The 15716-nt window shown below is 38.7% G+C and overlaps 1 protein-coding gene across 1 annotated transcript in view; it reads right to left on the bottom strand.

Moving 5' to 3' along the window:
- Positions 1-2515: 2515 nt before the first annotated feature.
- Positions 2516-15716, bottom strand: part of LOC125083389 (adhesion G protein-coupled receptor E2-like) — a 44666-nt gene continuing 31465 nt past the window's right edge. The window contains exons 16-20 of the mRNA XM_047699862.1: positions 6826-6892; positions 6348-6439; positions 5202-5370; positions 5008-5118; positions 2516-4258 (exon numbers count right to left, since the gene is read on the bottom strand). Of these exons, the coding sequence (XP_047555818.1) occupies positions 4208-4258; positions 5008-5118; positions 5202-5370; positions 6348-6439; positions 6826-6892 (490 nt within the window). The 3' untranslated portion in view covers positions 2516-4207. The remainder of the gene's footprint in view (positions 4259-5007; positions 5119-5201; positions 5371-6347; positions 6440-6825; positions 6893-15716) is intronic.

The following is a 15716-nucleotide window of genomic DNA, read 5'->3' as shown; positions in this document are numbered from 1 at the left end:
CTGCTGTATGCAAGCTGGAGACCCAGAAAAGATGGTGGTGTAGTTTGAAGGCCTGAGATATGATGCTGTAGATTACACTGTGTGTCTGGAGGCCTAAGTACTGGGTGTGTGGAGGCTAGAAGATGGATGCCCCAGTCAAACCATCAGGTTGAGTTAATTCAACCTTCCTCTATGTTTTCATTTTATTTAGGCCCTCAAGGGACAGGATGATACCCATCCACATTGGAGAGGGCCCTCTGTTTTACTCAGTCCAACTCAAATACTAATCCCTTCTGGAAACACCCTTACAGATTCACCCAGAATTCATTTCTAACCAGCTATCTGACATCCTGTGGCCCAGTCAAGTTGACATATGAAACTAAGCATCACAGCTAAAATCTATAATGACAATTTAACTCTGCCAATGGAGCATTAGAACTGCTATAGACACTCATAAATGATAGATGATCATGACTGTGTTTTAATAAAACTTTATTTTTGGAAGTTATGTGATGTTAACATTATGTGACATTAACATGACATGAAATATTCTTCTTTTGATTTTTTTTCACTTTTTAAAAAATGTAAAGACTCTTCTTACCTTGTAGGGTGTACAAAACCAGGCAGTGAGCCAGATTTGGCCCATGAGCTGTAGTTTGTTGAGCTATATCCAGGATGTTCTCAGGAGCTCTTTATCCCACATCAGTTAATGTTATAAGTACTTATTCTTTTTTTATTATGTTAGTCACCATATAGTACATCATTAGTTTTTGATGTAGTGTTCCACATTTCATTGTTTGCGCATAATACCCAGTGCTCCATGTAATCTGTGCCCTCCTTAATACCCATTACCAGGCTCACCTATCCCCCCCAGCCCTTCCTCTCTGAAACCCTCAGTTTGTTTCATGGAGCCCATAGTCTCTCATGGTCCATCTCTCCCTTTGATTTTCCTCTCTTCAGTTTTCCTGTCCTTCTCCTAGTTTCCTTATGTTCCACAAATAAGTGAAACCATATGATAATTGACTTTCTCTGCTTGACTTATTTCACTTAGCATAATCTCCTCCAGTCCCATCCAGGTTGATACAAAAGTTGGGTATTCATCCTTTCTGATGGCTGAGTAATATTCCTTTATGTATATGGACCACATCTTCTTTATCCAGTCGTCTGTTGAAGGGCATCTTGGCTCGTTCTACATTTTGGCTATTGTGGACATTGCTGCTATGAACATTGGAGTGCATATGGCCCTTCTTTTCACTACATCTGTATCTTTGGGGTAAATACCCAGTAGTGCAATTGCTGGGTCATAGGGTACCTCTATTTTTAAGTTTGTGAGGAATCTCCACACTGTTTTCCAAAATGGCTGCACCAACTTGCATTCCCACCAATGGTGTAAGAGGGTTCCCCTTTCTCCAAAATTTCTCCAACATTTGTTGTTTCTTGCCTTGCCAATTTTTAAGTAGCTGACTCTTGATTTCAGTTCAGATCATTATCTGAGGGGTTGTGGGATCAAGCCCTGAATTGGGCTCTGAGCTCAGTGCACAGTCTGCTTTTCCCACTCCCTCTGCTCCTCCCCTCCTGTCCCAGCTTGTGTGCTTTCTCTCTCTCTCTCTCTCTCAAATAAATAAATAAAATCTTAAAAAACATTCATTTGCAAAGTTAGTTTTGTGCAGAGATGAAAGCATTCTATCTGGGCATCTAGGAATTTATGAGGGTATATATCTTTATGAATTAATAACTAATTGAGATATATATATATACACATATATATATGTGTGTATGTGTATATATATATATATATATATATATATACTTTTCTTTTTTTAAAAGATTTTATTTATTTATTTGACAGACAGAGATCACAAGTAGGCAGAGAGGCAGAGAGAGAGAGGGAAGCAGGCCCCCTGAGGAGCAGAGAGCCCGATGCGGGGCTCGATCCCAGAACCCCGGGATCATGACCTGAGCTGAAGGCAGAGGCCTTAACCCACTGAGCCACCCAGGTGCCCCTATATATACTTTTCTAACAACTTTTATTTACCATTTTAAACATAGAGAGAATTTGGAAAAATGATACAATAAACACTCATATTCTCCAACAAGAGTCAACAATTGTTAACATAGTGCCACATTAAAACACTTTTCTCAATTTATTTCCACACATGGATACATTTTCTTGCTAAAACATATGATACTCAGTAGTAGACATCATGACACTTCATTCTTCAATCCTTCTTCAACAAATATTTGAGAATTCAAGGAATGTTCTCTATATAACCACAATACTGTCACTATAACCAAGAAAATTAACAAAAATTTCATAATAACTTTCAATGTCTGATACATATTCAAATTATCCCAATTGCCTCCAAAATGTCATGGATAGCTGTTTATCTGAACCGGAACTCCACTAAAATTGACACTGAATTTGTTTGTAATGTCACTTCCATTTCTTTTTTTAAGTATTAAAATATATTTATATATTTATTTCAATTTATTATTTTATTTTATTTTTTTCAATGTTCCAAGATTCACTGTTTATGTACCATATACCCAGTGCTCCATGCAATATGTGCCCTCCTTGATACCCACCACCAGGCTTTCATTTCTTTTAATGTAGAACAGCCTCTAGTCACTTTTAACAATGATATTGATTTTAGAAGAGGCCAGGCCAATTGTCTTGTTGAATGCCTGCATTCAGGATTTGCCTGATGGTTTCTTCATGATGTCATTTAAATTGTTTTGTCTTCTGTATTTTGTATATATTGAAAGTTAAGTCTAAAATTACAGAGACCAGCAAGCTTCTTCTATAAAGGGCCAGGTAGCAAATATTTTTAGCTTTGTATCCTTACAGCCTCTGTCACAACTCAACTCTGACATTGTAGCATGAAAGCAGCCTAGACAATGAATGTGTATGGCTGTGTCCCAATAAAAGTTTATTAACAAAAACAGGCATCTCCCTGCATTTGGCTGGAATGTTATACTTTGCCAATTCACAGCCTAAAGTTTGGATTAGATTTCAATTAGAGTGATTTGCTAATAATTCTTTTTTACAAAAAATGGGATGTTGTAACCTCATGACATATCAGGAGATACATAAAGTCAGTTTGCCCACCACTGATGATATTAAGCTTCATCATTAGTTTCCGATGGTGGCTGTCAGATCTCCATGTTGCCAATGTACACTTTGTCCCTTGTAAATAATTGGTAGTCTGTGAGGTGATTCTTTGAATCTGTGGTCCCACCCTGTTCTCCAAAGACTTTCACTCAATGTTTTCAGTGGCTACTTATTGGATATTGAAAGAATCATGCTCTTCTAATTCTGTTGTATTTTCTGCATATATTCGATGGTCTTTTAAAGTATCACTATGGACTCATGGTTAAGTTATTTAAAACATGATCATGTACAGTCATTTTCTTTGATGTTCAAATTGATACAGAATTGGTCAGAGGGAGCCCTCGGGAAGTTTCTTGTAGGTGTAACTTCTCTGGATTTAGATTTGGCTTAGACTGCATGATGAGAGTGAAATAATATGTTATCTATAAATGCATCTCACAAAATGTGCAGTAGCCATATACACCTTTTCCCACAACTCAACTTATAAATATAAAGACGCAGAGACTCTAGTCCCCTAGCTCTGATTTTATTCTGATGAAACCTTCCCTTCCCACATTTAAATTCTGTGAAATCAGGAATTGGATCTCCTTGATCTATTCCCAGCACATATTTTTGGAATGAATAAATTAGTAAGTCTTTAGAAATGGAGAGTGAAGAAGTTGAGGCATGTATGTATGTATGGGGACCAACTGATCTACTTTGCCTGTGACCAAAGTGTTTCCTGGGATATAATATTTCTGGTACTAAAACCAGGAAAGTCTTGAGCAACTGGGACTAGTTGTTTATACTACATGCAGGCATGTGAATATTAGTTTTCCTTCTTATGTCATTTCAGGAAAGTCCTTTGAGGCTGTTTTTCCTTGTTATATATCATTAACCTGAGGAAGAACGTTTGTAGAAGAGGTTTCTACTGGGGTATTGGGTCATAGCTCCTAATTATACTGGGAGTGAGGTGAACATGTTGTATGCACCAGAAAACTAAAAGTCTCCAGCAACTGAATATCAAATGTTTACTGCTTACTTTTTCTAACAAGTGGTGCCAAGAAGGGTTATTTGTGATAAACATGAAAAAGCATCTTTTATACTCTTCCCAAAGGATGGCAGTCAGCATTTTCTTCATTTTCTAAGAGACAAGTTCGTCAGCCTTAGCTGTTCATTATAATTCTCCTAAGAAGGAAGGCATAAACATGATTTTGTGTTAGAAGGTGCATGATGTGCACAGAAAACTACAAAATATTATCAGAAGAAGTCTAAGAAGAGAAAAAGTTTTGTAAATTGGAACATACAAATTCTTGGTACAATTCACATTGCCAGGATCTCTCCTCTGCCTTCTGTGACTCTCTAGTAAGGTTTTGCAGGGTTTGTGTATTTGGAAACACTAGGAATGAAAGCAGACTTTGAAGAAAAGTCTTCAATCCATCCTAGTATTTATTTCACTTGAGTTTTGTAACTATATTTACACATATTTATTGTTTGTCATATACAGGGCTGGTGTGGAATGATGAGGGATAAAGGATGTGCAGTGACTACGTGCAGCGTGTGCACCAGGGGTACAGATCTTTATTCCGGATTACTTGGTCGATCACAACATTGTTCTCTGCTTATAGGTACTTTGTATCTTGCTCCTAAGTACAGTTAAAAAGGGGATGCACCCATGCCACACTAAGTGATGCTCTACATTGTGCGGAAAGAGGACAGTCATGTGCAAGGGTCAACATGAGCATAGAAAGTGAGTGAAAGTATAGGAAGACCTCCTTTCAAGATAGGGAAGTGTCTTCAAGTGAGTTCAGGTGAAAACCAAGTGTAAGTCATCATAGAGCATCTCCTGCTGTATACCCAGGTTGTCAGTGAAGTAGGCATGAGCTTCTCAAGAGGACTGGTTAGTGAAGTGCTCTGGGAACACTGGATAATCTTACCACACTGTGTTTGGAGTCATCAGACATGGTCCCACTTGAGAGAGTATACTTCTCAGACTCAGCTTTGGTTTTTCCGACCCCTTTGAACCAGTTCTTGTATTGTTCCCGGACCTGTAGAGACAAAACATGCTTGGGTCAGCTCACTGAAGGGAGTGAGCATAGGAAGGGTCCTGGGTGGAAATGGGCAGTAGTACCTGCTGGCTCAGGATGCAGTACACCAGGAAGATGAAGACGCCCTGCAGGCTGTTGATGATAGTGAAGAGGTAAGCCATGACATGGGCAGCTGGACCCACCTGAAGGATGCCCAGACACCACGTGCAGCCCAAGATGAGCAGCTGAGCTGTGGCTTTAAATGTCAGCATCCTGGGTAGGAGGAGGAAGGAGGTCAGGATGCATCCAGAACAACACAACCAGGGCTGGTTTCATGTCCACTCCATGATGCTTCTGACTGAATTGTGATCAACTTTGACCTTTATTGTCAATGTTTCCCTAAAGAGAAACACTGTTTGAGTCCAAGATGGCATTTGACTAGGGCTGAGGATAATGGTGACACTTGAGAATGTGAGTTTCGAAAAGATCATGATGTTTCATGAAGATCCCTAATTTTATTCAACTGATATTACCGAGAATGTTCTATGCACCTGGCTCTAGGCTGGGGCTAGGGCATTCAAAACAACAAAGTACAAGATTTCTGTTCTCAGAGACCTTAAAATCTGGTGGAAAGACAAGAACAAATGACCACTTATAACATTTGCAAAGTGAGGTACTTCTTTCCATCCAGGGCTATTCCTGTCCTCATCCTCTCCATGAACTGAGCCAGGATATGCTTTGCCTGGAATAGAGGTCATTGATTCTGGGTAAAGTTGAGGAAAGCAAAGGACATCCCCAAACTCTTAGAGGTTGTGATATGTGGATGATGAAACCGAGTTCACCAGGTGCAAGAGAAGGGGACAGCAGAGGGCAGAGCATGCTTGAAGGCATGAGCAGGGTAGGGTGTGCTGGTTCTGAAAACTGTTATGTGATTTCCTGAGAGTGTTATAAAGATATGAATGTTCACGGGATTCTTTTTCATGGATCCCTGATCGCAATCTCTGCTTGTCAGAACAAAGTCATTTCTCTCTGCAGCTGAAGTAGTTTGTTGTTGAGTGTATGCACAGATGGAATGTTTTTGGTATGGGTGTCAGCAGCAAACCACAGAATCTGAGCTGGCAGCCAAGGAGGATTGCTGCCCTTCTCTTTTCCAGTCCCCTCAGGAGTCCTGTGAAGAGACACCAGAGCCTTGGAGGCATGAGGACAATGTTCTGTCTGGGGCATGGTATGCCCCTGTGACCCATCCTCACCTTGTGTTCTGGAGGGTGGACACGTCGCTGTTGAGTGAGGAGAGCTTGTTTTTCACAATCCAGAAGGTCATCAGAAAGAAAGCCAAATTAATCTGCAGAAAACCCACAGGCATTTTAACTACACTCCACACTTGGAAAACCTTCTTCCTAGCTCATCCAGCTGCTAATGTGGCAGGGAAGAAGCTTTTGTGTTTCATAACAGTCCTAGAGAAGCAGACTAAACACCCCCTAAATCAGGCCCATATTTGTCCTGTTACTTCAGTGACCACTCAATTGAGTTTGCATGGGAATTCCAAATTTTAGCACTGAAAGTGCTACGTTTGATTCCTGGTTTTAGAATGGGAATTCCCACCTCCTGGGAGCCCCTCATCAGTCCTGGAATGATTGCTCACCCTGCCTTTCACCCTCCTGATACACCTGGTCTTTGAATGACCCTCAGCTGGGCAGGTGGGCTGCTCTGATGTCATCCATTACTCACAGAGAAGATGGTGCAGATGGGGCCAAGGAAGGTCCATATGAATCCTTTGTCTGTGTGGAGCCAGCATCTAAGAGAAAGATGGGAAGAGATTCAAGAAAATATTGGCTTTCCTGGATAAAAGATTTATAAATAAATATACCCCCAATGTTTCCTCCTGCCTTCTTCATCATCATTATTATTGCTTTTTTTTGTGTGTAAACATTTAACATACCCTCCTAGTCAATTTTAAGTACACAATACTTAACTACTGTTAGGGAAAACCACTATGTAATATAGATCTCCTAAACTTATTTATTTTGCAGAACTACAACTTTGTATATGCCTTTGATGGTGGCAATAGTTTCATGAGTATTAGCCCCAAACTTAACAGGTTGTGTACATTAATTACATACAGCGTTTTACATGTCAGTCACACCTTAATAAAGTGGTCTTCAGAAAAAGATAAGTTCCTTTCATAAAGCTTTCTTATGTCTTGGCACCCAGACATACTAGCAGAAATAAATAATTTTTAAAAAGAAAATAGCAGTATTGATCTATAAATTAATTTATGGGTTTTTTTTTGTATAAGTATTGAGTGTCTCCTCTGTGTCAGGGTCTGTGCTTGGCTCTGAAGACTGGCTGGGATTAGGGTGGAGTGGTCTCAGTCCTCAGGGAGACATCAGCGAGGTGGGAGAGTCAAAAATTAGTAGACAAAATCATGGTAATTAATTTTATGATCAAGTATGAAGAGCTATGAGGATATGTAGCTGGATCCATAACTTAGTCTGGGATATAGGAGATCCAGATAGTCAGGAAGTGTTTCTCTGGAAGAAGTGACTTGTATTTAAGGTGAAATATGAGTGATGATTGGGTATGGACAGGTGAAAATTTTGGACCATGCAAGAAGTGAGTGAAAAAACCCAAATCAGACAAAACAGTGAGCCTGCTCCAGCCATAAGGCTCATGTGTGTTACATAACTTATTACTCACAAGGACACAGGTACTCGCACACTCACAGATGAGGCATCTCAAGGCCACACTGAGAGCAAGGACTGCAACTGCCCCTCAGAACAATGTATTACTTAAAATATAACTCATGGGAAATTTTACTAGTTACCAAACACATTTAGATATACCCTTAAGAAAAACATACTGGCAATAGGCCTCTGGGGGAGAGGACGATATATGGCCTTGAAGCTGAGCAGCTGGGAATGCCCAGCCCACTCAGGGTGGAACGTCACCTGCTTCATTTTTCCGTTATCTCCCCTTTCCCTCCGGAGAGCACCTATGGCTACTTAGATAAGTCCTTTGTTCAACTTTGTATTTGTTCAACTATAAACTTTATACTGCTTGTACAGACATATATTGCCCTCCTTCTTGTTTATCTACAAGACATATGACTAATGTTTGGCCTTCTTTGGCTCTTCTGTTGGTTACTGTTTCTATCTAATAAAAGTGAGACTGGGGAGTTGTTCGGGGCAACAGGCTTTTCGAATCTTGTCCCCTGCTCCCTTTCTCTTGCAACTGACTTGTTTGTGCCTCATTCTTTTCCCGTTCGTGGACAGGAAGTGGCAAGTGGTGCCCGAACAGGGACTTGAAACGAAACAGGAGAAGAAGCCCCAATGTGAGTTTTTGCAGGGCCGTGCCTTTTTCCCGCTGGTGAGTTGTGGGTACTTATCGCAGGGTATGGGTAATCTAGAGAGCACAAATGATCATTGCCCTTACATTTGCTTACTGAGATGGCTCCTAAAGGCGGGAGGAGCAAAAGTCAGCAAGGGCCAACTTAAGGAGCTTTTAAAGGTAATTAAAGAACCTTGCTCCTGGTTCCCTGTATTAGGGACTTTAGATTTACAAACATGGGAAAAAGTAGGTCATGAGTTAAAACTTTTTCATACTAAAGGAAAACCAATTCCAATTACTATATGGCCTACTTGGACCCTCATTCGCTCCGTTTTGGAGCCTTTACAAATCCCTGATTCGGAGAGCGATAATGAATGTTCAGAAAAAACAAAAAAGAGGAACCTGAACATACCATCCAGGAGGAAAAAAAATTACTAAGGTCATCATAAAGGAATATATAAAGGAGGAATCTCCTCCTCCTCCTCTAATAACAGAACAAAAGGTGCAAATGGCACCGCTGCCATCAGCTTCATCATTCTATAAGAAGGCACCATTTAATGCAAAAGATGAAAAATACATGCTATCAGCCATTTGAAAAGGCCTCCTTGAAGCACAGTGAGCAGGAGACCTAGAGGCCTTACATTTTAATTTCCCAGTTATTATTAAAGAACATGTCCCTCTGGGACATGAGCCTAACAACCCTAATGGTATCTATGAGGCCAAGCATGAGCCATTTCCCTTCAAATTATTGAAGGAACTAAAACAAGCAGTACAAAACTATGGAGTTAATTCTCCATTTACAACAGGAATCATTCAAGGCATCGCAGAAGGCAATCTACTTATTCCGATTGATTGGTCCTTGTTAGCAAAAACAGTTCTATCTTCAAGTGAGTTCTTACAATTTAAAACACGGTGGCAAGATCATGCAGAAAGAGCAGCTGCCCATAACAGAGCTAGTAATGTTCCTATTTCCATGGAACAGCTCATGGGTGCTGGGCCATGGGCCCAGGTGCAAGATCAGGTACTAATGAATGATCAAGCTATTGAGCAGCTCCAATGTTGTTGTTTGAGAGCCTAATGGTGCTGAATTAGATATCCCCATTCCCAAAGATTATCTTTTAATGCCCACCCAGCTTCCCATTAAAATTCCAACTAGTATTTATGGCCCTTTACCAAAGGGGACGACTGGGTTACTTTTGGGGAGATCTAGCCTTACTTCAAAGGGAGTACTAGTTCACAACAGCATTACTGATTCAGATTATACTGGTGAAATTTCAGTGATATTAACTACTGTGGCTCCATACCATTTTCAAAAAGGAGACTGCATTGCCCAGTTGTTACTTTTACCCTATCTCCAGGGTCCATCTAAAAACAAACAAAGAAACTCCAATGGGTTTGGAAATACTGGAAAAACTGGAGCATATTTAACTGAGAAAATTTATCAAGATAGACCAATTTGTCATCTTAAAATACAGGGAAAAGAATTTTCAGGTCTAATTGATACTGAGCTGATGTCTTTATCATGAACTCATTACATTGGCCTAAAAAAATGGCCATATAATTTCTCTTCTGTTGCTATTACAGGATTAGGACAGGCTGGCAATGTGCGTCAAAGCTCCAATATTCTTTTCTTTGAAGGACCTAAGGGTCAAAAGGGTTATCTACAGCCATATATTGTAGACTTACCCATTAACCTTTGGGGGGTGAGATTTACCAAGTCAATGGGAAACCTCTCCGGTTATACCTTCCCCTAAGGGGGATTTCCAGAGTTTTCACTGAGGGCCACTGCTCCTGAACCCATTAAGTTAAATTGGAAGAATGACAAACCTATTTGGGTGGAGCAGTGGCCCTTAACACAAGAGAAATTACTTACTTTGCAAACCCTAGTAGAGGAACAGATAAAAAAAAGGACATATTGAAGAATCTCACAGTCCTTGGAATTCATCAGTTTTTGTTATTAAGAAAAATCAGGATAATCTCTTCCAGTCCCGTCCATGTTGCTACAAAACTTGGGGATTCATCCTTTCTTTCTTTTTTTTTTTTTTTTTTTTTTACAGCTTTATAAACATATATTTTTATCCCCAGGGGTACAGGTCTGCGAATCGCCAGGTTTAGGAGAGGAGAAGGGAGTTGAGGGAAATTGGAAGGGGAGGTGAACCATGAGAGACTATGGACTCTGAAAAACGATCTGAGAATTTTGAAGGGGTGGGGGGTGGGAGGTTGGGGGCACCAGGTGGTGGGTATTGTAGAGGGCACGGATTGCATGGAGCACTGGGTGTGGTGCAAAAATAATGAATACTGTTATGCTGAAAAAAAAAAATAAAAAAAATTAAAAAAAAAAAAGAAATGAAAAAAAAAAAAAAGAAAAATCAGGAAAATGGAAACTTTTAACAGACCTGTGTGCAGTTAATTCTGCTATCCAACCCATGGGGTCTCTCCAACCTGGATTGCCTTTGCCTAATCTAGTCCCACGTGAATGGCCAATAATTATCATAGATTTACAGGATTGCTTTTATACTCTACCACTTGCTAAGGAAGACTGTCCCTGTTTTGCTTTCACTATTCCCAGTGTAAATTTAAAAGAACCAGCCAAACGATATCAATGGAAAGTTCTTCCACAAAAAATGTTAAATAGCCCCACTATCTTTCAGCAGTATGTGGCAAAAGTTATGCAGCCAGTTAGAAATCAATTTCCACAAATTTATCTTATCCATTATATGGATGATATATTATGTGCAGCCTGTGACAATGTGCAATTGCAGGATACATTCAGAATGCTTCAGTTGCAATTTAAAAAATACAAACTAATTATAGCTCCAAAAAAATACAAGTCACCACACCTTTCTCATATTTGGGGTTCATCATGGACAGGACCTCAGTTAACCACAAAAGTTCAAATCCATAGAGATAAAATTACAACCTTGAATGATTTACAAAAATTATTGGGAGACATTAATTGGATAAGACCTAAAATTGGAATTCCCACTTATGCTTTACAGCATCTATTTGCCTCTTTAAAGGGAGATCCTAATTTAAACAGCCCTAGGACCCTATCAAAAGAGGCCTTAAAAGAATTACAATTTGTTGAAAGCTAGATTCATTCAATAGAGTCCAACCTGAAATACCATTAGATCTTCTCATTTTTCATACCCCACATACACCCACTGGGTTAATTATTCAGGAACAACTAATTATAAAATGGATTTTTCTCCCAAATAATACTATTAAAACACTCACTACCTATATAGACCATATTGGCAGTATTATTCAATTAGGAAGAAAAAGAACTCAGCAAATACAGGAGTATGATCCACAGGTTATTGTTCTGCCTTTATATAATACACAAATTGAAACGGCATTCCAAAATAATTTAAATTGGCAAATTGCCTTTAGTGGCTTTACTGGAAGCACTTCTTTTCATTATCCCTCTTTACCTGTTGTTTCCTTTTTAAAACATACTGCTTTTGTCCTTCCTAAAATTACTTCTAAAAATCCAATAACAGGTGCCCCTACTTAATTTTCTGGTGGCTCTGTCAAAGGTAAAGCTTGTTATTATGGTCCTACTTCGAAGGTCATATCTAATACCGGTCTTTCAGCACAAAACTCAGAATTAATGACGGTTGTTGCATTGTTTCAAGACATTTCTTCTGCATTTAATCTGTTTTCTAGTTCTTTATATATAGTGTATGTTTTAAAACATATCAAAACTACTACTGTTTCTACATCTGATGTACAATGCTGACTCTCATCATGGCAGCCGCAAGTCTTCCTGGATGTTATACACAAATAAATAACTTTACTTACTGAGCTTATAAACCCAATCCTCCCCTGCTCCATCCAGTAGAATGGGGAGAAGATATAATAACAATTTATTTGAATGCCTCAAAATGGGTACCTGGAATTTTGGATCCTAGATTGCCGCTATTGCCCTTAGAGGAGGGCACAAATATTAATCTTACCTTAGGATATCAAAATAGACCAATATGTATCGGCAATCATTCCAGTTGTCTTATCCCTGATGATCAAAGATGATTGGTGAACTTTCCTACTGATAATTATCTGACTAAAGTTCAGTTACATTTACTCTCCACTAAAGGATTCCTTGTCAATAAATATTGGGGTCCTAACTATAACACAGTAGCACCCCCTATTCCCAAATACAAACTAACACAAATGTGGTCTGATGAGGAAATTCACCCTTTATGGGAGGATTTTCGAGCTTCTCACCTCAGTATTGTTATTAATGATTTTTATGGAATTGTATGGGACTAATCCCCTAAGGGGATGGCAGTTACCAATTGCACTGGGAGACCCTGTTCCTCTCATTGAAATTTAAAATGGCAAGTTTTTGATGATCTCATTTCACCACAAACCTTAACCTCAGGAGATGCGCCTCTGGTCTGGCTTGGGCAAGGACTTTCTATACCATCCCCTTTTGTTAATTATCATAAAAAACAAAAAAATTTATGGAAGGTCACCACCACTTTAAATCACATAAGAGTTTGGAACGGCTCTTACATTTATCAGTCTAATAACTATGCATTCTCTTTTTTCCTAATCAATGAAGAATGAATAAAAGCTTATGTTAGAGATCCTTATGTTTTTGTTGTTGGAAAAATGACTTTTGATCATAGCAATAGAAAAATAAACTGTCTCAGAAGTAAAATGTTCACTTGTGTAGATGAGAATGTTTATACAGATAATTCTATCATTCTCATAACTAGAAGAAGAATAGGCATTTGGTTACCAGTGAAACACCACCGTGTTTGGGAAAGTGCTCCAGTTATGCATGTACTTTTAACAGTTTTAAAGGACTGGGTCCATAGAACAAAAAGATTTCTTGGTTGCTTATAACAGCTATTTTAGGAATTATAGCCATTACTGCTACAGCTACCACTGCAGAAATAGCCTTGCATCAAACTGTACAAACCACACAATTTGTACAAAAGTGGCATGAGAATGCTAGCAAAGCTTGGGATCAACAAATGATCATAGATCAAAAATTAGATGAAAGTATCTCTGATTTAGGAGCAGCCATGATATATAGAGGAGATGATCTTCAAAATATAAAGCTTAGGCTTCAGATTTTATGTGTCTGGAATGTTTCTTCCTTCTGTGTTACTCTCCATGCCTATAATGAATCAGAAATATCATGGAGCAAAATTTGCCATCATATTACTAATCATTATGGTGATAATCTAACTTTAGATATTAAACAACTTCAAGATACTATTCAAAACATTACTCACTCATCATTACAATCAGTTCCAAAAATGAGTTTTACTAAAAAAATTAACGATATTCTGTCTAATTTAAACCCTTTTATTTGGATCAAACTGGTCTCAGTGTTATAGATGGAATGATTATTCTTTTTAATTGCTACAATCTTTTTATGCTTAATCCTCTGATACACACGAAAATCCCTCCAATGACTGAAAAATCAAGAAGCTGCAAAATCGACTTTTCTACTTCTTCACAAACAAAAAGGGGGAAATGCAACTGCCCTTCAGAACAATGTATTACTTAACATATAACTCATGGGAAATTTTACTAGTTAGCAAGCACATTTAGATATAGCCTTAAGAAAAACACATACTGGCAACAGGCCTCTGGGGGAGAGGACGATATACGGCCTTGAACCTGAGCAGCTGGGGATGCCTGCTAGCTCAGGGTGGAATGCCGCCTGCTTCATTTTTCCGTTATCTCCCCTTTTCCCCCGGAGAGTACCTGTGGCTACTTAGATAAGTCCTTTGAATATGCTTGTTCAACTATAAACTTTATACTGCTTGTACAGACATATATTGCCCTCCTTCTTGTTTATCTACAAGACATATGACTAATGATTGGCCTTCTTCAGCTCTCCTGTTGGTTACTGTTTCTATCTAATAAAAGTAAGACTAAGGAGTTGTTCAGGGCAACAGGCTTTTCTGCTGTTGTCCCCTGCTCCCTTTCTCTTGCAAATGACTCGTTTGTGCCTCATTCTTCTCCCGTTTGCTGACAGGAAGTGGCAAAGGACAGAGCTGGACTTTATCCTCAGTGAGATAGGAGGTGTGAAGATGGGGAAAGGGTCAGATGGACCCAGCAGGAAGCATCCAAGGGAAGCTTCAAAGGTAGGTGTTGGCAAAGCAGGCAGCTTCTGCCTCCTCTTGAAAGTAGGTTTTACTGGAACACACACTCATCCCTCCCAAACTGTCTACGGTCTTGTTTATGTTCTGAAGACAGAGCTGAGTAATTGCTGCAGAGACCATAGGACCCACAAAGCTGGAAATATTGATTATCTGGCCATTTATGGAAAAAGTTTGCTGACCTTTATGCTTAACTCCTTAGGAAGGCCAGATGGCCAGCGCTCGCTGATGCAGCTGAACTCTCGTGTCATCAGGATAGGCACATAGTATGAGTGCCAGACTGGATGTGGCCCCAGTTCTGCCACCACCCAGCTGTGTGACCTTGGCTATGTTAGTTAATCTCCTTGTGCCTCAGTTCCTCATCTGTCACATGGCCCGAGACCAGTTTCTACTGCACAGGTTGTTGGGGGTATTATTTGAGCTGACATATGAAAAATATTTAGAACAGTGATTGTATATCAGAAGTGATTTCTAAATTTTGGCTGTTGTTACAGTTATTTTGTCTTCCAAATGACCCTCTGTTTCCTTTAAAATTAGGATAGAGAAGAAGTTTACACAAATGAGTGTCATCTTGTCATTTCAGTTTTGCTTTCTAGATTTAAAACTGTCCCCTCAGTTAACGCAATGAATACTGTATTAATATGTATTTACTAATACATAAGATGCTATTTATATTACAGACTATAGTCATTAATATAATTTAGTTATTTATGTAATATACACTTAATATTTAAAATAATTATATATGAAAGATTAAAAAGTCACCTCATTTATCTTAACTAGATCAATTTGTAATTATTAAACATCACTAATATTATATTAGTGTATAGTTAATAACATAAAGCATGATATTATTTAAATAGATAATTATTAACTATTTTATATTAGTGTATAGTTAATAACATAATGCATTATATTACTTAAATAGATAATTATTAAAACATTTTATAATTAACATTTAAAACAATTAAATCTAAAGAACTTAATGAGCCTGGTGGTGGGTATTATGGAGAGCACACATTGCATGGAGCACTGCGTGTGGTGCAAAAACAATGAATTCTGGAACACTGAAAAGAAATAAAAAAAAATGAAAGATTCTACTCCCAAACTAAAAAAAAAAAAAAAAAAAAAGAGCAATTCAATGAACACAATCTTCCACCAGGTAGA

The sequence above is a fragment of the Lutra lutra genome, chromosome 1 (genome assembly GCF_902655055.1).
Source record: "Lutra lutra chromosome 1, mLutLut1.2, whole genome shotgun sequence".
NCBI classification, from domain to species: domain Eukaryota; kingdom Metazoa; phylum Chordata; class Mammalia; order Carnivora; family Mustelidae; genus Lutra; species Lutra lutra.
The sequence above is the reverse complement of the archived record's forward strand: the minus strand, read 5'-3'. Positions and strand labels throughout refer to the sequence as shown.